This window comes from Eretmochelys imbricata, chromosome 1 (genome assembly GCF_965152235.1).
Source record: "Eretmochelys imbricata isolate rEreImb1 chromosome 1, rEreImb1.hap1, whole genome shotgun sequence".
NCBI lineage: Eukaryota > Metazoa > Chordata > Testudines > Cheloniidae > Eretmochelys > Eretmochelys imbricata.
Window position 1 is genome coordinate 4,192,469 of NC_135572.1, and position 22,705 is coordinate 4,215,173.

At 47.4% G+C, this 22,705-nt stretch overlaps 2 protein-coding genes across 2 annotated transcripts; one reads left to right on the top strand and one right to left on the bottom strand.

The window, feature by feature from the left end:
- Nucleotides 1-12,114: 12,114 nt before the first annotated feature.
- LOC144278284 (olfactory receptor 51G2-like) lies at nt 12,115-13,050 on the top strand. The gene has a single exon (XM_077839554.1). The coding sequence runs from the start codon at nt 12,115-12,117 to the stop codon at nt 13,048-13,050; it is 936 nt and encodes a 311-aa protein (XP_077695680.1).
- Nucleotides 13,051-21,736: 8,686 nt separating this feature from the next.
- Nucleotides 21,737-22,672, bottom strand: LOC144278292 (olfactory receptor 51G2-like). The gene has a single exon (XM_077839565.1). The coding sequence runs from the start codon at nt 22,670-22,672 to the stop codon at nt 21,737-21,739; it is 936 nt and encodes a 311-aa protein (XP_077695691.1).
- Nucleotides 22,673-22,705: the final 33 nt, after the last annotated feature.

Here is a 22,705-nt window from a genome sequence, read left to right on the forward strand (position 1 = left end):
AGGGTCAGTTCATCACCTGGCTCCAGTGCTGGTGACACCAGAGATAAAAATAATGGCAACATATTCCATCCTGGACCCTTATATCCGAGATGACATGAGCTACTGATTTCCATGCTGTAGAGCACAGTTCTGATGGGGTATGTTGCCTGGAGCAATGGGTCAGGGGATGGTGATGGAGGACAATGGGACTGAATGGCTAGGCAGCAGTTCTGCGGAAAAGGACCTAGGGGTCACAGTGGACGAGAAGCTGGATATGAGTCAGCAGTGTGCCCTTGTTGCCAAGAAGGCCAATGGCATTTTGGGATGTATAAGTAGGGGCATAGCGAGCAGATCGAGGGACGTGATCGTCCCCCTCTATTCGACATTGGTGAGGCCTCATCTGGAGTACTGTGTCCAGTTTTGGGCCCCACACTACAAGAACGATGTGGATAAATTGGAGAGAGTCCAGCGAAGGGCAACAAAAATGATTAGGGGTCTAGAACACATGACTTCTGAGGAGAGGCTGAGGGAACTGGGATTGTTTAGTCTGCAGAAGAGAAGAATGAGTGGGGATTTGATAGCTGCTTTCAACTACCTGAGAGGTGGTTCCAGAGAGGATAGTTCTAGACTATTCTCAGTGGTGGAAGAGGACAGGACAAGGAGTAATGGTCTCAAGTTGCAGTGGGGGAGGTTTAGGTTGGATATTAGGAAAAACTTTTTTCACTAGGAGGGTGGTGAAACACTGGAATGCGTTGCCTACGGAGGTGGTGGAATCTCCTTCCTTAGATGTTTTTAAGGTCAGGCTTAACAAAGCCCTGGCTGGAATTATTTAATTGGGGATGGGTCCTGCTTTTGAGCAGGGGGTTGGACTAGATGACCTCCTGATATCCCTTCCAACCCTGATATTCTATGATTCTATGACAACACACTGGAGGATGGGGAACAAGGCAGGCAGCAGGATTTACAAAGTGACTGTGTTCATGGAGAGCCAGGGCAATGGTAGGAGTTTGGCCCATAAAGATCCATATCAGTGGCTGTTCCGACCTCAGAATTCTTCTTGATACAGTCAATAAAGAGAAGGGACGTGGATGTTGTTTCCCATTACACCTGACCTGTCCCTGTCCCGTCTCTGGTTAAACATCCATGGGCCATGAGAAAAGCTGCAGAGCTGTTCTGTAGTCACAGTTCTGGTCCTTCCTGAGTGCTCAGGGTGCTGCGCGATCCATGAGCACAAATACCCACCCTTCCCCTACTCCTTCAGCTAGGAGACCCAGGAGAAGCCATTCACATAGCCCCCCACCACCTCTGTTGAAGTCTCTGCAGAGAGAACACCTGCTGAATCCACTCCCCACAGAGGCAGAGCCGAGCTGCATGTGTGAGTGAGTGTCTGACTCAGAGGAGTCCTGGAAAGAGACTCATACCCACATCCCCTCCGCAGCCCTTCTGTTTGTGCTGCCCCATCTGTTGCATAGGGGTTGAGAGGGTCCTCAGCTCCCACACAGAGTCACAGCTAGCTCCTATCCCAGCCCATCCCATTCAGTGTAGGGTGACCACCTTTTCAAAAGGCAAAAGCAGGACCAATGCAGGTAGGATCCCCGTCCTCTCTGTGACCATGCCCCTACCACTCTTCTTCCCACTTGAGGCCCCACGCCCTGTTCCGTCTCTTTCCCTGAGACCTCACCCTCTGCCCCATCTGTTTCCCCAAGACCCTGCCTGTAAAATCTATCCTTCTGTAGTTAACAAACATATTTTATTCTAACATAAACCAGTGTGTTTTGAGTGAAGTGTCTGGGAAAATCTCAGCTCTGTTGAAAATGGCTGTTGCATATCTTTCACACATCGAGGGGAAAGTGACCTATATCAATGAGTTTGCATTGTACAGATCCCTGTGCAGTTCAAGACCGTATGATTCTGGGGTTATACTCAAGCAAGTGTGCAAGGGTGGGGATCTGATAAATTAGGGGACTCAGAGGTTCCACCAACTTCCAGACTGCACCCCAGAGGTGACAACCCATCACAGAAGTTTTAGAACAAACTGATAAATTAAATAGTAAATGTCCCCAGGACCAGATAATATTCACCTAAGAGTTCCGAAGCAATTCAAATATCAAATGACAAAACTAGTAACTGTGGTAAGTTACCTATCACTTAAATCAGCTTCTGTACCAGAGAACTGGCAAATAGCTAATGTGATCCTGATTTTTTTTAAAAGACTTTAGAGGTTATCCCAGCAATTACAGACCAGTAATTCTAACTTCAGTACCAGGCAAATTGGTTGAAACTATAATAAAAAAAAAACAGAATTTTAAGACACATACATGAACATGATTTGTTGTGGAAGAGTCGATATGGCTTTTGGAAAGAGAAATCATGTCTCACCAATCTATCAGAATTCTTTGAGAGGGGGATCCAGTGGATATAGTGTACATAGATTTTCAGAAAGTCTTTGAGAATGACCCTCACCAAAGGATCTTAAGCCATGTAAACTGTCACAGGATAGGAAGGAAGGTGCTGTCATGGATCAGTAACTGGTTAAAAGATGGAAAACAAAGTGTAGGAATAAATGGTCAGTTTTCAGAATGGAGAGGGGTAGTTAGTGATATGCTGTTCCACATATTCATAAATGACCTGGAAAAAGGCATAAACAGTGAGGTGGTAAAATTTGCATATGATACAAAATTATTCAATATACTTAAGTCCAAAGCAGACTGCAAAGATCTTGGAACAGTGACTGGGCAACAAAATGGCAGATACAATCATTATCGATGAATACAAAGCAATAGACATAATCCGCACTATACATACAAAATGATGGTTCCAAATTATCCTTTACCACTCCACAAGAAAGAGATGTTGGAGCCATTGTGGATAGTTCTCTGAAAACATCCCCTCAGTGTGTGCAGAGTCAGTCAAAAAAAAAGTAACAGAATGTTGAAAACCATAAGTGGCGGATATAATGATCTAGGACAGGCTAAGCCTCCCCTGGCACAGCTGCAGCCACCAGACACTGGATGCTGGTTGAGGGGTTTGCTCAGGGAAGTTTTTGCTTCTTATTATGCACTATGCAGGTTCCAGGGTAGCTGAGGAGGCAGTATGTGCTACTGAGCTTCTTCAGTAATCTCGCTGCACTCCATGGAGATTACTGATGAAATCAGGAAGCTGAGAAACACAGAGCGCTGTGACAGGGTGCAGTCTAGGAGCCATGGGAACAGCTGTGCCCCTTAACCCTTCATCTGGACTAGCCAATCTTATGCTGCTTTGTTGGTGACACAGCCAGTGTCTTCAAGCCCTGCTATCACCCACCATGACAGCAGGTGGTGCCAAACACATAACTAAGGTGCCTGAATGCTTTACCTAAGCCACTCAAAGTCAGGCAGGAGACAACAGTCAATTTCCCATCTCCCCGACCTTGCATGTTTGCTGGACTATAACACAGTATTATACTGTGATGGGTTGCCCACCACCTTCTGGGGTGCTACCTGACCTACTGGAGTTACACTGAGCCTGCCTGTTCCACCAGCCTGGGCTCCCTCATCCTTTCCTGCTGCACATGGCCCTCAAGCTTCCTAGAGCACACACACAGGTAGGGACATATCCAGCTGCAGACAGACACAGATACTGAAATCAGCTCTGCATGGAAAGTCTTTAAGCTAAAGAATTGCCCAGCACTCAAGTGCATGTCCCCTAAACCTAAATTTGTATTGTCTTGCACTGCACAGAGAACTGTACAGTGTAAGCTAATTAAATCTCACCTCCTCTCTCAATGTGGAGGAAGATATGCACAGCCCTTTCCTCGCCCTGCCCCCCCCCCCGTTATAAATTCCAAAAACTGGGTTGAGACAAAATAAAACAATTCTATTAGCTACAAAACCAGTTTTTTAGTGATTATAAGGGATAGCAAATGGATCAAAGCAGATTACTGAGCAGATAAAACAAACATGCAAATTAAGCTTAATACATGAAAGAAACTGGCTGCAAATAGTAATTTCTCACCCTAAATGTTGTTTTAAGGAGGTTGCAGAGTTTCTTGAAGACAAACTGCTCTTTCTTGCTGCTTAAAACTCCAGGCATTCCTTTCACAGGCCAGACACCTTTTCCAGCCTGGGCTCAGATTCCCAGCCTGCCCTTTTCTTAGATGTTTCTTGTTTCTTGTTTCTTAGATGTTTCCAGCAGTCATCCGGGGTGGGGGAGAGGTGAGGGATTAAGTGAAAAAAAGAACCCTGATTATCTCACTCCCCAGCCTTAAATAGGATTTACATATAGCGGGAATCCTTTGTTTCCCAGTTTGATCCCCACCCGCTAGTGCAAAAATACTAGCAGTCCAGGATGGAGTCCAGTACATGTCAGACACGTGTCAAAGGTTGTTTGGAGCATCCCAGGAATCTTTCCAGGAAGGTGGAATAGCTCATTGACTAACCAATGAGACTGATTGCATTTTTTATTCTGGGTGTTCCCCAGGTGCAAACACTTTTGTAACTGATACATAGTCAACATTCCTACCTTCAGATGCAGAAATGCTACATGCATACAAATAGGATAATCACATTCAGTAAATCGTCATCTTTCCAATGCTATCTTACTTGACCCATCTCACATAAACCGGTTCTTAGTTATGCCAAAATTATATTAGAGCAATATTTCAATGAAAATTATGGGGCATAGTGCCACATATACCATCTTGCACTGCACAGGAGTCTGTACAGCATAAGCTCCATAGTCTAGGTCACTTTCCTCTTGATGTGGGAAAGATGCAACAGCCTTTGTACGAAGAGCTGAGATTTTCCACTGATTGTTGCTCAAAACATGCTGGTAAAGATAAAGCATAAAACAAGTTTATTAATGACAAAAACAATTTTAAGTGATTATAAGTGATAGCAAACAGATCAAAGCCAATTACCTAACAAATTAACAAAACCACAAACTAAGCCTAAGCTACAAGATCGATTGGGTATGAATTAGCAATTTTGCACTCTGACTGATGATATAAGCAGTCCACCAAATTTCCATACACAGGGTAGAAATCCCTTTAGCCTGGGACCAGCGTTTCCCCCAGTTCAGTCTTTGCTCCTCGGGTGTTTCCAGGAGTTCTCTTGTGTGAGGAGTGAGGCCAAAAGGTGATGTCACAACCCACCTAATATAGTGGGAAAATACAAGTACCAAAATGGAGTTTAGTGACATGTGGTCTGGTCACATGCCCTTGCCTGCCTCAATCATAGCATCCATTATCCATACGCAGTCTGGAGCGTTCTCAGGAAGGCTCACCAGGTCGGGGATAAGCTTCTCCTCAGGCCTATTGCTTCCCCTAACTGCCAATTACCCTGAATAGGCCCTTCACAACCAGCTGTCTAGACTGGAAGCATTTTGCCTAGTGGGTGTCACCCAGGTGTAACTACATTTGAAATAGAGATACATAGTCAATATTCATAAATTCAGATCCAAAAATGACACATGCACACAAATAGGATCATCATATTCTGCAAACCATAATTCTTCCAGACACCTCACAAATCATGTTTTGTACAAGATGCATCATACCTAAGTCATAACCATATGGGGGTAGTGTAACAACTGCCTCCTCAGCTGCCCTGGATCCTGCATGGCACATATAAAAATCTCAGATTCTTGGGGAATCGCAGAATCCTAGGACAGGAAGGGACCTCGAGAGGTCATCAAGTCCAGTCCCCTGCACTCATGGCAGAACCAGGCACCATTTAGACCATCCCTGACAGGTGTCTAACCTGTTCCTAAAAATCTCCAATGATGGAGATTCCACAACCTCCCTAGGCAATTTATTCCAGTGCCTAACCACCTTGACAATTAAGAAGATTTTCCTAATGTCCAACCTAAACCTCCCTTGCTGCAATTTAAGCCCATTGCTTCTTGTCCTACCCTCAGAGGTTAAGGAGAACACATTTTCTCCCTCCTCCTGGTAACAATTTTTTTATGTACTTGAAAACTGTTATCATGTCCCCTCTCAGTCTTCTCTTTTCCCCATGAGAAGACACAAGCTTTTTCCACGAGGAAGCTTAGGGTCCCATCAGAGGGTTCCAGGTGCGGCTGCTTGGGGGGGCTCTGGCTGACCCGGGATTCTCCCACCGTGGGGGCTTGGGTGCTGTTTGGGACTCCAGCCTCGGGGGCTGGGGAGGCACTGGGGATCGCCGAGATGTGGGGGCATGGTCATGGCGGGATGCCTCAGGCAGAAGCGCTGGGTCTGGTGGGGCTAGCCTCCCCGAAGGGGGCCTGCACTCACTACCCATTGGGAACCAGTAGGAAAGGGATAGATAACAAGAGAGAAAGTACCATATTGCCTCTATACAAATCCACGGTAGACCCACTCTTTGAATTCTGAGTGCAGATCTGGTAGCCCCATCTCAAAAAAGATATATTTGAACTGAAAAAATACTGCAAAGGATGACAGACGTGTTTAGGGGGATGGAACAGCTTCCAGATGAAGAGAGATTAAAAGCCTGGACTGTTCAGCTTGGAAAAGAGCCGACTAAACAGGGATGTGGTTGAAGTCTATAAAATCATGAGTGGTGTGGAGACAGTGAACATGGAAGTGTTACTCACCCCTTCACAAGAACCAGGGCTTACCCAAATGAAGTTAGTAGGCAGCAGGTTTAAAACAAACCAACAAAAGTACTTTTTTCACACAACCCCCAGTCAACCAGAGGAACTCATTAACTAAGAATGTTGTGAAATCCAAAAGTATAACTGGGTCTAAAAAAGGTTTAGATAAGTGCATAGAGGACAGGTCCATCAATAGCTATTAGCCAAAATGATCAAGCCGCATGTTCTGGGTGTCCCTAAACCTCTGACTGCCAGAATCTGTGAGGAAACGCAGGGGATGGATCACTTGTTAATTGCCCTGTTGTATTCATTCCCTCTGAAGTATCTGCACTGGCTGTTGTCACAAGACAGGACACTGGGCTAGATGCACCATTGATCTGACCCAATATGGCCATTCTTAAGTTCTTAAATTGTGCCATTGATGAATGGGCTGCTCCAGGCAAGCCTTTTCCAGGAGCTCCCTGTGTTACAGACCTGGCATAGCCACCGTAGAAGACATCCAGGGGCTGCTCTGTGTAAGAAGACAATGGAGGGAGAGTGCTGCCCCCTCGGGGCATAGTTCTGTAGTAGAAGTCACAGGGGCTCATGGTCTGAGCTACAGCTGGGCTGGAAAACAGAGTCCCCCCCCCATGAAAAAAATTGACACAAACTAAAATGTTTCATTTTCATCCATTTTTGGGAGGTGAGTTTTCATAGAAAACAGATAGTTTTTCTTTGTAAGCTCAGCTGCCATGATGCTGCCCAGCTGCAACTGCCGGGATCCCCAAGCGAAACTGGAGGCTTTTCATCTGCTTCTCCCTCATAACATAAATGAAGGTTGCATTGACGGAGTCTCGGGCTGCACTCTGGGCATGGAAAGATTGAAACCTCCTGCCCAGTGTAGGGCTGGGGTATCGTGCCCCTCAGCTACTCTAACCAGCCCTCCCATCTCTGTGCAGCCCCCGCCACCCTGTACAACACCCCCCTCAGTAAGTCCCTTGGGCAGTGGCTGCTGTGACAGGCCCTGGTAGCACACCTCTGATGAACCTGTGCTAGCAGGGAGCTGGAGAGGGTCCTGGAGTGGTTGTAGAGGCCCAGAGATTGTGGGTGAGTGGGCCTAGCTACCAGTGGATCATTGAGATCTGTATATAACTTTGGGGATCTGCGGATCCTGGGTCCCCCATTTCATTCCTCAGGGAGAAGGGACAGGACCTCCCCTCCTGGAACAATCTGAGGTAAATTTCCATGTGGGGAGCCTTGTGGAATCTCCTTTCTCTGGTCTGAACCAAGAGTTTGTAATGCAGGAAAGGGAGGTGCCGGGGACAAATAGGGTTGTTTATTGTTATTATTATTATTACTATTTCAACAGGATTATACCTGCCCCCAAGGATTCCAGGAATGGAGCCTGCAACAGGGCATTTGCTGCAGTCTAGTTAGGTAGCACCACCACCCATCCCCTGTGATTTGGCCTCCTGCAGTTTGCCATGGGCCATGATGGGGACTAAAGCTGGTGAGCTTTCCTGAGGTTCCCTGATGGCCAAGTGGCCCCCAAGGGAATGTGCAGGCATACTTCATAAAAATGAGCCTCTATAAAAGCCTCCCCTGTCTGAACAGGTACTGCCTGCTGCCCGTGCCACCTCTCCGATGACTCCTTGTCATTTCAGGTGAAGATCTCTGGTGTCAGCGGCTCCCCATCTAGCAGGAACTGGGTATGTTGGCAAGTTTCAGTATCTTTAAAACGTGAAGTGAAGAATAAAGGCTGTGAATTGTTAACATTTGCAGATGTTCTGTGCAGTGGCAGAGGACTCAGCTGGGCTCGGATTAGGATTGTGCTCAGACTAGGAAGGACTAGTCCGTGAAAGAAGCTTATTGAAACATCTTTGAGGGTGATTTTACATGTAACAATTTCTTAGCGTATTAAGCTTAGCCATGCGTGTTTGTTTTATTTTGCTTAGTAACCTACTTTGTTCTGTCTGTTATCTCTTATGATCACTTAAATCCTACCTGTTATACTTAATAAAATCACTTTTGTTTATTAATAAACCCAGTGTAAGTAATTGTTTCCTAGGGGCAACCAGTCTGTGTATATCTCTCTTTACTTTGAGAAAGAGGGTGAATAACATCAATCAATTTATCTGGGGTTCAGGCTCCCAGAAAGGCTGTGCACAGGGATGCTGAGGCAAGTCCCTTTAACCGAGTCTTCCCAGAATGGAGCTGATCTCGTGTCTGTATTTTGCAGAGGGGTGTGGCCCTAACTCTGGATCTGTGCTGGAGGAAGCCAGGAGGGTCTAGCTTAGGAAGACAGAGTTAAGGAGTGTCCATGTTGGCAGAAGGGTAAGGCTCAGTGGAATTTCAGCAAATCAAGTGACAGTCCCAAGGGGGTCCCAATGAGAGAACCCGTCGTATAAATACTAGACAGTGAGAGCTCAGGGAATGAGTATTTTCAATATTAATCTTAATGCTGCAGATAAAGGCTACAGACTGACACAACAGAACCTGAGCAGAACCAGTCAGCTATTAACAGAGGGACAGAGGACAGCTACTGGATTTTTGTTTGCCAACAAGTGACTGAATGAGGGCTGAGACATTGCAATCTTTTCAGTTTGTGAAGAAATTCAGATGACAGACTCTACATTTAAAGTTCTATTCTCACCTGAGAAATCATTTCTGAAAAAAGATCAGAGGGGAAAGAATTTGTTGACATGAGTGTACTAAAGTACAGATGTGTAAATGTTATGGTAAACTTTTCATTGTAATACAAATATTGCAAACCAAACTTTCATGACTTGGCATGAATATTGAAAGCCAGCAGCAGAGTTGTTGGAATCTCTACAGGAAGGAGGAGCGACAGCTTTATTGCTTAATGGCTTTTGTTTTACAAAGTAGTTCTGAACATACTGTTTGCAATGGGTTTCTGCCATTAACTCTTTGTTCAGTGAACAACTGTATGATACCGCCCCGGTAACTGACCACAAGCTTTATCTAAAACTTACGTTCAGGGTCATAAACGGAACTCCTCTGCAATACCTGTGCAAGAATTTCCAAAAGGTCTTGAGAGAACAGAACCACTGGCCTCTCTTTCAGCAGAGCAGAGCTGAGGTACAGGAAAGGGGAGTGTATTAGTGGTTATATGTAATGTATGCCTATCTACTGTTAGGGGGCTTATTCCTTCACCCACTTACTTCCCTGGTCCTTCTCACATGAACAGAGAGCAACAATACCCAAAGTCCAAAGCTGCAAACAATTCAATGTTTATTGGGGTGAACTTCCAGCAAGCATGATTCCAGTTTCCTTCCTTAGTATCCTCCTTCCCAGCTCTGACACCACAGAGCCTTACACCTGTGTCCCTGTTCCCATTCCTACCCTTAGCCAAACATGATTCCAACTTCCTTACTCCCATTCCCTGTTCCCATCTCCCCCTTTAGCAAAACATGATTCCAATTTTCTTACCCCCATTTCCTGTTCCCATCTCCCTTACCCACATGCCCATGCCCACCCACACCCACACCCAGTCACTTCCTCATTGACTACAGATTATATAGTAAAACTTGAGTTCTGCTTAGCTATACCTTAACCAATCATTTTCCTGAAATTTAACTAACCAATCCTAACATATTGTAACATGTTTCAGAGTAACAGCCGTGTTAGTCTGTATTCGCAAAAAGAAAAGGAGTACTTGTGGCACCTTAGAGACTAACCAATTTATTTGAGCATGAGCTTTCGTGAGCTACAGCATCCGATGAAGTGAGCTGTAGCTCACGAAAGCTCATGCTCAAATAAATTGGTTAGTCTCTAAGGTGGCACAAGTACTCCTTTTCTTTATATTGTAACATGATTATGTAACCAATTATATCCCACCACCTTAATTAGTTTACACCCAGCAAAAATTATACAGCAGACAGGAACAATCACAGAACCAGACAGAGATTATATAGACAAACAATAGCAAAGTGGGAACTATAATGACAAAACAATACAGAAGTGAGGATTTCACATCCCAGCTATTGATAAGTGAGTTCTTGCCAGACAGGATGCTATCAAACTAAGTTTCCTTTTACATTTTCTAGGCACTTCCCTTTCTCTGGAGGTGATAGGAATACAATCCTGTCCTGATAGTGCCTAACAGCCCAATAGCACCTTCTTTCAATGTGACTAGTCTGGAATATGAGGATGTGACTGTTCGCTTCCCAGCTTATGGCTGCCTCTGCTGCTTAGCCAAAGGCCTTAGCCTAAGAACAGGACCTCAGACTGTCACAGTAAGAGAAGGCCCTTACACCGGCAGACAGTGATTTTGATTCTTTTATACCTCTATAATTAGCCAAGTGATAAGAATACACCTAAATTCTTAGAGTATAGGCCTTTACAGACAGGCATGAATATCTATGTCCTAACATCTACAGTGACACGAGCCTGGCTAAAGTAACTTGCACACTCAAGTGGATACTAGTGCAACCGTAGTGTTTGCACAATTCAGTCATTTGTGACACCAACCTCTCCCCCACACAGGTGAAGTAGCCCTCTGTGTTAGCTTGTAAGTTCCAGATATCTACAGACCCTTGCATGGGGAGAGGATGCAGGTCCTGTGAGGGTGAGGAGAAGCCTGTAGTCTGATCAGACCTTCTGGATTCAGTCAACATTGGCCAGGCAAAGCACTTCAGCACCTGTTGGAGGGATTCTTGGGGGTCAGAGTGTATCACAAAGGAGTATTTGGTAAGAGAAAGTTAATATAGCCCAGTTCTGACTGAATTTACAAATGTAAATCTGGAATGACACAGTTGAAGTCAAAATTATTGAATTAAAATCTTGGCTCTAAGAATTTATCTCATGTACTGCAAGAAGGGAGTAGCTTAATTTGGACTCTCAGGAGTGGAGAAAATAAAATAGATAGATAGATAGATAGATAGATAGATAGATAGATAGATAGATAGATAGATAGATAGATAGATAGATAGATAGAATGACTGTTTTCACCATGCACTTGCCATGTGTTCATAAATACATCATCATATAATGGGCCATACTCAGAAGTAGAGGGCAAAAAAGGTTGTCTGTGGTAAATTCACAACTGAAAATCACAGAGCTCTCAAGTAGGCTGCGGAACTCCCAGCCACAAGATATCAATGGGGTCAAAAGCTTAGCAGGATTCAAAGAGGGACTGGATGTTTATATGGATAACAAGAAAATACAATTACAGTAGTGAGGATGGTTTTAAAAACTCTTGGAAGAGATCTAATCCTTCTTGATTTACATCAAAAATGTGTCTAATGGGTATAAGGGGGAAACTATCCATGGGAGCAGGTTATCTCATAGCTGCCTATTGCAGGGCTTTTTCCACCTTCCTCTGAAGCATCTGGAACTGGACACTGGGCTAGATGGACTGCTGATCTGATCCAGTCTGGCAGTGCCTATCTTCCTATTGGTTGTGTAAATCTAAAACTATATTTTTGCTGATCTTCCTTGAACTCCTGGGAGTCTCTAGACTTGTACTGAGAGGAGAAAGAAGTCTAGTTAAATATAATTTAGTCTTCTGTTCTTTTTCCTTTCAGGAAGCAAAGTTCAAAATTCCTGTGACCTGCCCAGTCCATTATGTCAGCTGTCAATAACACCAAATTCAACTCTGCAGTGTTCCTTCTCACTGGGATACCTGGGCAGGAAGAAGTCCATCTCTGGATATCTGTCCCCTTCTGCTTAATGTATGTTATTTTGATAGCAGGAAATCCAGTCATTCTATTCATTATAAAAACATATTCAAGCCTCCATGAGCCCATGTACATTTTCCTTTCCATGTTGGCTGTCACAGATCTTGGTTTATCGATAGCCACCATGTTGACGACACTGGGTATATTCTTGTTTAATGTTAGGGAGATCAGTCTCAATGCCTGTTTTGCCCAGGTGTTCTTCATCGACTTGCTTCAGTGCACTGAATCCTCCATGCTCTTGTTGATGGCCTTTGACCGCTTTGTTGAAATCCGTGACCTGCTGAGATATGCTTCCATCTTAACCCCACAGAGAATAACCAGGATGGGACCGGTGTTTATGCTGAAAGGGGTGGCCTTAATATTCCCACTCCCCTTTCTCCTGAAACGGTTCCAATACTGTCGAACCAATGTCCTCTCCCATTCCTACTGCCTGCACCAGGAGGTCATGAAGATGGCTTGTTCAGATATCACAGTCAACAGCATCTATGGCTTGTCTGTTGCACTCTTAACAGTGGGGTTGGACTCGCTGCTCATCTTCCTCTCTTATGTGATGATCCTCAAAACAGTGTTGAGCATCGCATCACCCATGGAGTGTCTCAGGGCCCTGAACACCTGTGTCTCCCACCTCTGTGCTGTCCTGCTCTTCTACACACCAATAATCGGACTGTCTGTGATACACAGATTCGGGAAGGGCCCTTCTCCCTTGCTTCAGATTCTCCTGGGCTACATCTACTTGCTGGTCCCACCCCTGATGAACCCAATTGTGTACAACGTGAAAAGCAAACACCTTCGTGCAACGATAATCAGGGTGTTCACCAAGTGAAGGGTCAGTTCATCACCTAGCTCCAGTGCTGGTGACATGGGAGATGAAAAACATGGGCCACCTTGTAACAAAGTGGTTTCTGGCGGGACACAACTGAGAGTATCAATTCAGTCACAGCCCAGAGCTGGGGGGTTCCTTACTACTAAGGCACACCAAACCAGCCAAACAGAGTGGACTTTGGTTTCACCCCACTGGCTAACCAGAAGTCACACAAGGAATTCCGTCAGATACTCCAGTTTCCCAGTATCACCACCAGTTCCGCTCCTTTGGGGGATGAATGGTTATAAAAACCAGTACCCCAGTTAAAAAAAAAAAAGGATCTCCTGATTCCAAAGGACCAAGACCCAGACCCAGATCAATATACAAGTCAGATCTTACCCACAAATCACGCTGTTGCCAATCCTTTAGAACAGGGGCTGGGCAAACTTTTTGGCCTGAGGGCCGCATCGGGTTTTGGAAATTGTATGGAGGGCTGGTTAGGGGAGGGGGTCATGCCCCAGCCCCCATCTCCTATCCACCCCCCCCGGGGACTCCTGCCCCCATTCAACCTCCTGTTCCCACCCCAATCCCTATCCACACCCCCGCCCTTTGACCACCACCCCGAACTCCCCTGCCTTCTATCCAACTCCCCCTGCTCCGTGTCCCCTTATCGCACTGCCTGGAGCACTGGTGGCTGGCGGCTCTACAGTCATGCCGCCCGGCTGGAGCCAGGCCATGCTGCCTCTGCCATCTCGCAGCACAGAGCACCAGGTCAGGCCGGGCTTTGCAGCTGCACTGCCCCAGGAGCTCACAGCTCCACCGCACAGAGCATTGCCCCGGCGGCGAGGTGAGGCTGTGGGGGAGGGGTCAGGGGTAGCCTCCCCGGCCAGGAGCTCAGGGGCTGGGCAGGAGGGTCCTTTGGGCCGGATGTGGATCCCGGGCCGTAGTTTACCCACCTCTGCTTTAGAATCTAAAATCTAAAGGTTTATTCATAAAAAGTGAGAAATACAGATGAGCGTTAAAATTGGTTAAATGGAATCAACTACATAAAGTAATGGCAAAATGCAGTGCACAGTTCTTGTTTCAGGCTTGTAGCTGTGATGGAATAAACTGCTGGCTTAAGTTAAGTCTCTGGAGTACATCCACAGCTTGGATGGGTCATTCAAGTCCATTGTTCAGAGCTTCAGTTTGTAGCAAAGTTCCTCCAGAGGTAAGGAGCAGGATTGAAGACAAAATGGAGAAGATGCAGCTGCCTTTTATAGTCCCTTACCGTGCAGCCTGTGCTTCCTTTGTTTCAAACACAAGGTGCCCAACATATGGCTTGGAAACCTTAGAGTTCTGTCCATAGGAATGTCCCTGCATGTCTTGCTGAGCCGCAAGGTGGATCTGCCTTCTCTCAATGGGTCAGTTGTATAGTTGATGGTCCTTAATGGGCTATGAAGCAGGCTAGGAGTGCTGATGCCGAACAGTCTGGGGTTGTCACTCAGAAGCAGAGCACCAGTTTGAAATACAGACATACATACATGTCTATAACTCAGAAAACAAAGGTGATACAAACATATAAACAAAATGATCATATCTGGCAAATTATAGCATTTTTGCAGATATCTTACATGGCATATGTCATAAATATAAAGGGAAGGGTAAACGCCTTCAAAATCCCTCCTGGCCAGAGGAAAAATCCTCTCACCTGTAAAGGGTTAAGAAGCTAAAGGTAACCTCGCTGGCACCTGACCAAAATGACCAATGAGGAGATAAGATACTTTCAAAAGCTGGGAAGAGGGAGAAAAACAAAGGGTCTGGGGCTGTCTGTGTGATGCTTTAGCCGGGGACAGAACAGGAATGGAAACTTAGAACTTAGTAAGTAATCTAGCTAGGTATGTGTTAGATTATGATTTCTTGAAATGGCTGAGAAAATAGCTGTGCTGAATAGAATGACTATTTCTGTCTGTGTGTCTTTTTTGTAACTTAAGGTTTTGCCTAGAGGGATTCTCTATGTTCTGAATCTAATTACCCTGTAAGGTATCTACCATCCTGATTTTACAAAGGTGATTCCTTTACTTCTATTAAAAGTCTTCTTGTAAGAAAACTGAATGCTTTTTCATTGTTCTCAGATCCAAGGGTTTGGGTCTGTGGTCACCTATGCAAATTGGTGAGGATTTTTACCAAACCTTCCCCCGAAAGTGGGGTGCAAGGGTTGGGAGGATCTGGGGGGGAAAGATGTGTCCAAACTACGTTTCCCAGTAAACCCAGTTAATGTTTGGTGGTGGCAGAGGAAATTCCAAGGGCAAAGGGTAAAATTAATTTGTACCTTGGGGAAGTTTTAACCTAAGCTGGTAAAAGTAAGCTTAGGAGGTTTTCATGCAGGTCCCCACATCTGTACCCTAGAGTTCAGAGTGGGGAAGTAACCTTGACAGCATATCTGGCTGATTACTTCGTGGGCGTTACCCCAGGAGCCAACATTTGAAACAGGTATAGAGCCAATACTTATAACATTAAATACAAAATGATACATGAATACAGATAGCATAATCATAACAAGCAAATCATAACCTTTTCATAGACACCTACTTGACCTCCTTCGTACAAGATTTGGTGCAACTATAGGACCTTGGTTGCAACAATGGTCTATACGGTCACAGTTCACGTCAATACTGTCACACATCTAATTCATCCGAGACCCTTACATCCGAGGTGGCTTAAGCTACTGATCTACACTCTGTAGAGAGAGGTTCAGATGTGGTGTGAGACCTGAAGTAATGGTATAGTCGCCGTTCCCACCTGCTGGTGAGTGAGGACAGCGCACTTGGGGGAAGGAGACCAAGGCAGGCAGCAGCATTTACAAAGTGACTGTGTTCATGGAGAGCCAGGGGACCGCTGGGATGTTGGCCCATAAAGAGCCGTTTCGGTGGCTGCTCTGACATTAGAATTTCTCCTGATACAGTTAATAAAGAGAAGGGACAGGGATGTCATTTCCCATTACACCTGGCCTGTCACTGTCCCATCTCTGGCTAAACATCCACGGGCCATGAAAAAATCTGCGGGGCTGTTCTGCAGTCAGAGTCCTGGCCCTTCCTGAGAGCTCTGGAATCTGTGTGATCCAGGAGGTCTGCTCCAGCTGTGGACAGGCGTATTCAAGGGGCTCAGATACTACCCCTCCCCTATGTGCTCAGCCATGTGCACGTGACTGAATCCTGTCAGAGACATGATTAATGCAGCAGTCCCAGGAGAAGCCATGTGGGCAGCGCCTTTGATGGCTCTGCACACCGTACACCTGCTAAGCCCACTCCCCACCAAGGCAGGGAAGAGTGGCATGTGTGAGTCTGGGTCTGACACAGAGGAGTACTGGCAAGAGGCTCCGGCCTAGATTCCCTCCTCCTCCATTTGTGCTGCTCCAGCTGCTTCTAAAGGAGTGGAAATGGTCCTCAGCTTCCTTACAGAGGCACGGCTGTCTCCTATCCCAGCCCAGCCCACTCAGTGTAGGGTGACCACCTCTTCAAAAGGCACAAGTGGGACACAGGCAGGAGTCCTGTCCCCTTTGTGATCTCGCCCCATTCCTCTCCTATCCCCTTGAAGCCCAACCCTCTGCTCCTCATCTTCACCCTCTGCCCCACCCTCTGCCCCATCTCTTCTCCCAGGACCCCACCCCCTGCTCCTCCTCATTACGCAAGGCTCCACCCCCTCTCCAGACCAGAAGCTAGCGCCGGGCCATGGTAAGAGCTGTCCGCGGAGCCAGAGCCATTGTGAGGAGCCCCCAGCCTGGGTCCCTGCCCCCCCCCCAGGATGAACTCCCAGGGAAGGTGGAGAGTCTGGGGCTCCTCACAGCGGCTTGGGCTCTTGGGGTAGCTCTTACCACAGTCTGGCTCTGGCCTGGCCAGGGGAAGGAGCCTCTGGGGTAGTGGAGGCACAGGGGGCAGGGCTTAGTGGGAAGAGATGAGGCAGGGGTGGGGCCTCCAGGGAAAAAGAGGAACAGGGGTTGCAGCAAGCCTGAAACAAGGCTGACCCCAGCAGGGACGTTGGTGCGGGGGCTCCTGCGTAAAGGAGAAGAATGGGGCCAGAGTGTAGGAGAGCCTGTGTTTTAGAGAGCTCCACCCACTGGAGAGGCCAGAAGCCAGATCTGCTTTGGAGAACCCGGGACCCTTCACCTGCCTCGAGTTGGGGGCAGGACCTTCTGGGAAAGAGGAGCAGGGGGCGGGGCTTCATAGTGAGGGGGCGCTAAGGACCACCTCAGCATCCCTACCTGGAAAAGGGCGGTGCTTCCTATGAGCCTCTGTCCATTGTGGAGCATCACTACAAGGAATTTGGGACAAATGTTATCCTGGAGTCATTTAGCCTGGGACCAAGAATCAAACTCTGTATTTCAGGTCTCTCCTGCCCAATTTGGGATGGGTGATCACCCTAATTCAGTTGCCATTAGAGATGGTATGTTGGAGACTCTCCCCTTTATGGGTAGGAAAGATTAGAAGGTCAGTCAACCTTTGCTCCAGGGTGTGGCCCTTTAAGCTTCCTATGACTTTTGGAGCTGACAGAGTTCTAGTAGAGACAGCTACTGGGAGACAGGAAGATGGTCCTGGGTAATAGTTAAAGCTTTGGGAAATTCCAGGCTACTGTTTCTTTAAGGGTCTGGGGCTGGGGCCTTGTAGTGCAGGGCAGGGGGCTGTGTCCTCTTTCAGAACATGGGTGTCACCAGCAGGGGAAGGTCTGCCCAGAGGTGTTAATAGCTCTGCCCTACCGCAAAGGGGTGTTATGCTGGTAAATATGTTACAGATTGAAAGCTGCTTGGACTCTGCAATAATTGAGACCACAGCTAAGTATCTCACAGAGATTTCAGCTCTGTTTGCCTCATATGGGTGATGTGGGACACTGGGTGGAGAACCTGAACTCTTCCCAACACCCCTTGCTGATGAGGCCTGTCATTAGCACAGCCCCCTTTGACAAGGGAGTTCTGGGCCCCTCTGCAGCTCGGCAGTCAGAGGGGGAATCAGGACGTGCTTTGAGAGAGTGAAGGATCTGTAGAGCTTTGCCTGCCCGAACAGCCCCCTGCTGCAATGCACGTCTGTCTGATCCTGACCCGCTTCGCTCCACGAGCAACGAGAGCCACTCTAGTGCTGGAAATAGACCTTCCACCCTGCATCCAAATTTCCAGCATCACCAAGTAGCTGGGGGTAGCTGCATCTGGGGAAGGGGTTTGTTTGGTTCCCAATGAGAGCGAGCAGCAGGCATTTAGCAAAGCTTTTGACACGGTCTCCCACAGTATTCTTGTCAGCAAGTTAAAGAAATGTGGGCTGGATGAATGCACTATAAGGTGGGTAGAAAGTTGGCTAGATTGTCGAGCTCAACGGGTAGTGATCAATGGCTCCATGTCTAGTTGGCAGCCTGTGTCAAGTGGAGTGCCCCAAGGGTCGGTCCTGGGGCTGGTTTTGATCAATATCTTCATAAATGATCTGGAGGATGGTGTGGATTGCACTCTCAGCAAATTTGCGGATGATACTAAACTGGGAGGAGTGGTAGATACACTGGAGGGCAGGGATAGAATACAGAGGGACCTAGACAAATTGGAGGATTGGGCCAAAAGAAATCTGATGAGGTGCAATAAGGATAAGTGCAGGGTACTGCACTTAGGACGGAAGAACCCAATGCACCGCTACAGACTAGGGACCGAATGGCTAGGCAGCAGCTTTGTGGAAAAGGACCTAGGGGTGACAGTGGATGAGAAGCTGGATATGAGTCAGCAGTGTGCCCTTGTTGCCAAGAAGGCCAATGGCATTTTGGGATGTATAAGTAGGGGCATAGCGAGCAGATCGAGGGACGTGATCGTCCCCCTCTATTCGACATTGGTGAGGCCTCATCTGGAGTACTGTGTCCAGTTTTGGGCCCCACATTACAAGAAGGATATGGATAAATTGGAAAGAGTCCAGCGAAGGGCAAAAAAAATGATTAGGGGTCTGGAACACATGACTTATGAGGAGAGGCTGAGGGTACTGGGATTGTTTAGTCTGCAGAAGAGAAGAATGAGGGGGGATTTGATAGCTGCTTTCAACTATCTGAGAGGTGGTTCCAGAGAGGATAGTTCTAGACTATTCTCAGTGGTAGAAGAGGACAGGACAAGGAGTAATGGTCTCAAGTTGCAGTGGGGGAGGTTTAGGTTGGATATTAGGAAAAACTTTTTCACTAGGAGGGTGGTGAAACACTGGAATGCGTTGCCTAAGGAGGTGGTGGAATCTCCTTCCTTAGAAGTTTTTAAGGTCAGGCTTGACAAAGCCCTGGCTGGGATGATTTAATTGGGTATGGGTCCTGCTTTTGAGCAGGGGGTTCGACTAGATGACCTCCTGGGGTCCCTTCCAGCCCTGATATTCTATGATTCTATGATTCTATGATTTGGAGCTGGGCTGGGGTCACCCCCTTTCTATTAAGAAATTGCATAGCCTTGCTTAACCAGCGTGTGCGTGTCTCTTGACTCAACATGAGGAGAGACCGTCTGAGCTGTAGCCTCAGGTACCAGTGACTCTGCGAGCCTGACACTGTTATATCTGGCTGTCTTGGCATAACCCTGTTCCTTACAACAACGGGCCCTGTAGCCCAGTGCAGAGGGCAAAGGGTGTCTGTCACTGATAGACTGTGTGACCAGAAATGTCCACTAACTAACCGTCAGTGCCTTTGTTTGTGGGTCCTCTGCTTGAGGTGCAGCCAGCAGCACCAACTCCTGGGATTTTATTGGGAGTCTCGCACTCGTTCCTGTTTTTCTTAAAGCCCCAACTTCTGGAATAAAGAAACTGGACAGGAATCTCAGCTTTCAGTTTTCTTAAAAGTTTTTTTTTTTAAAGTGAGTTTCTGAAAAGCTAGAAAACCTGATGCAGGTGCACTCCAAGGTCTCAGACCCAAAGACAAATGAAATCCACTCCTTACCCCTCACTGTCACCCCTGAGCACCCCCACATCTGTCACAGACACCAAGGTGCTAGAGTCATGGGGCTTCCCGGAACCAGCTGTCACAGGGGGCTGTGGTAAGAGGCCTTTTACAGTCAAAGTTGTTGCTCTGGGAACGCTGACATAGTCCTGATTTTAGGGTCTCACAGTATCTGAACACCTTGAATGTATTTATCTTCCCGTCACTGCTGTGAGGCAGGGCAGGACTATTATCCACCTGTGCAGAGGCTCAGGGACAGCCAATGGCTTGCCCATGGTCACATATGACAAGGGAATCAACCTCAAATCTCTTGAGTCACACAGCAGTCCTAGACCACCGGACCAGCCTTCCAAGCAGTGACCGGCCCGGCTGGATTCTCTGGTACACCAGCAGAGCTCCCCCCTGCGCTGCAGAGAGCGGGGATGGCAGGGAGCCAGTTACACGGGTTTAATTCGCTGGCCTGTTCTCCCCCTGGCTCAGAGGTGTTTAGAGCAGCCTGGGGGCTGGGCTGACCTCCGCCCATTGGTAATGGCTCCCAAGAGTTCAGCTCACTCTGCCCAAGTCTGAATTCTTGGCAGTACTGCTCCGCTCCTACCTGACGCTCACGGGCAGTGCCAGGTCTACCTGGTGTGTGTGTGGGGGGGCTGAGTAGATACTTAGGTCCCCCTCACAATGAGGCCCTGCCCCTGGTCCTCTTTCCCCCCAAGGCACGGCCACCATCCCAGGGCAGGTGGAGGTTCCAGGGTCCCCCCAGCCCCAGTAGCCCCTTCTCCCTGGGCAGCTCTTACATCGGCCTGGCTCTGGCTTCTGGCCTAGCCAGTGCTTAGGGCTTGGGGGAAAGAGAAGGGACAGGGGGTGCAGGTTTGAGGTGAAGAAGAGGGGTAGGGGGGGGATCAGGGAAGAGATGGGGCTCCTACATGTGTCCTACTTTTCCCTTTTGAGAAGGTGGTCTCCCTACCCTGAATGGGCTGGGCTGGGATAGGAGCTAACCGTGGCTCTGTTGGGGAGCTGAGGCCTGTTTCCACCCCTTTGCATTAGTCTCTTGCCAGGACTCCTGTGTATCAGATCACCACTCACACACACAGCACTGCTCTGCCTTGGTGGCATTATGGCCAGCTGGGTTTGGGATAAGCAGGCGTGTCGTGTGTGCAAAGCCATCAACAGGGGTGGGCTGCCTGAATGGCTTCTCCTGGTGTTCCTGCATTTATCAAGTCTTGGACATGACTCAGTCACAAGCACCTGGCTGAGGGCATGGGGGAAGGGTGAGTATCCTTGTCCCTTGAAAAGCCCCTGTCCACAGCTGCTGCAGCACCCATGGATCACACAGTACCCAGAGCGCTCAGGAAGGGACAGGACTGTGACCACAGAAGACCTCTGCAGCTTTCTTCATAGCTCATGGATGTTTAACCAGAGACAGGACAATGACAGGCCAGGTGTAACGGGAAACAACATCCAACACTTTTCTCTTTATTGACTATATAGACAGGAATTCTGAGAGGGGAGCAGCCACTGATAGGGCTCTTTATGGGCCAACATCCAACCAGTCCCCTGGCTCTCCATGAACACAGTCACTTTTTAAATGCTGCTGGCTGCCTTGCTCTCCATCCGCCAGTGAGCTGTCCTCCTTCACCCACGTCTGTCCTTAGACCCCACCTGAACCTCTCTCTACAGAGTGGAGCTCAGTAGCTCATGTCATCTAAGATGCAAGAGCCCAGGTTGCATTAGAGTCCAGGTTGCATTAGTCCACGTGTTTTTCATCCCCCGTGTCACCAGCGCTGGAGCCAGGTGATGAACTGAACCTTCACTTGATGAACACTCTGATTATCCTCTCACGAAGGTGTTTGCTTTTCACGCTGTACACAATTGGATTAATCAGAGGTGGGACCAGCAAGTAGATGTAGCCAAGGAGAATCTGAAATAAGGGAGAAGAGCCCTTCCCAAATCTGTGTAGCACAGACAAACCAATTTCTGGAGTGTAGAAGAGCAGGACAGCGCAGAAGTGGGAGACACAGGTGTTCAAGGCCCTGAGGCACTCCACCTGGGATGCAATGCTCAGCACTGCTTTGAGGATCATCACATAAGAGAGGAAGATGAGAAGTGAGTCCAAACCCACTGTTAACAGTGTAACAACCAAGCCATAGATGCTATTGACTGTGATGTCCGAACAAGCCATCTTAATAACGTCCTGGTGCAGGCAGTAGGAATGGGAGAGGACATTAGCTCGACAATATTGGAACCGTTTTAGGAGAAAGGGGACTGGGAACGCTATGGCCAACCCTCTTAGCACAAACAGAAATCCCAGCTTGGCTATTCTCTTCTGGGTTAAGATGGAAACATATCTCAGTGGGTTACAGATTGCGACGAAGTGGTTAAAGGCCATCAACAAGAGCATGGAGGATTCAATGAATTTAAGCGAGTGGATGAAGAACAGCTGGGCAAAACAGGCATCAAAGCTTATCTCCCTAGAGTAAAACAAGAATATGCCCAGTATCATCGGTATTGTGGCTAACGATAAGCCAAGGTCTGTGACGGCCAACATGGAAAGGAAAATGTACATGGGCTCATGGAGGCTTGGATCTGTTTTAATAATGAACAGAATGACTGAATTTCCTAATATCGAAATAAAATACATGAAACAAAAGGGGATGGAGATCCACAGATGAACGTCTTCCTGCCCAGGTATCCTGGTGAGAAGGAACACAGCAGGTGTGAATTTGGTGTCATTTACAGTTGACATAATGGACTGGGAAGGTCCAAGGAGTTTTGAACT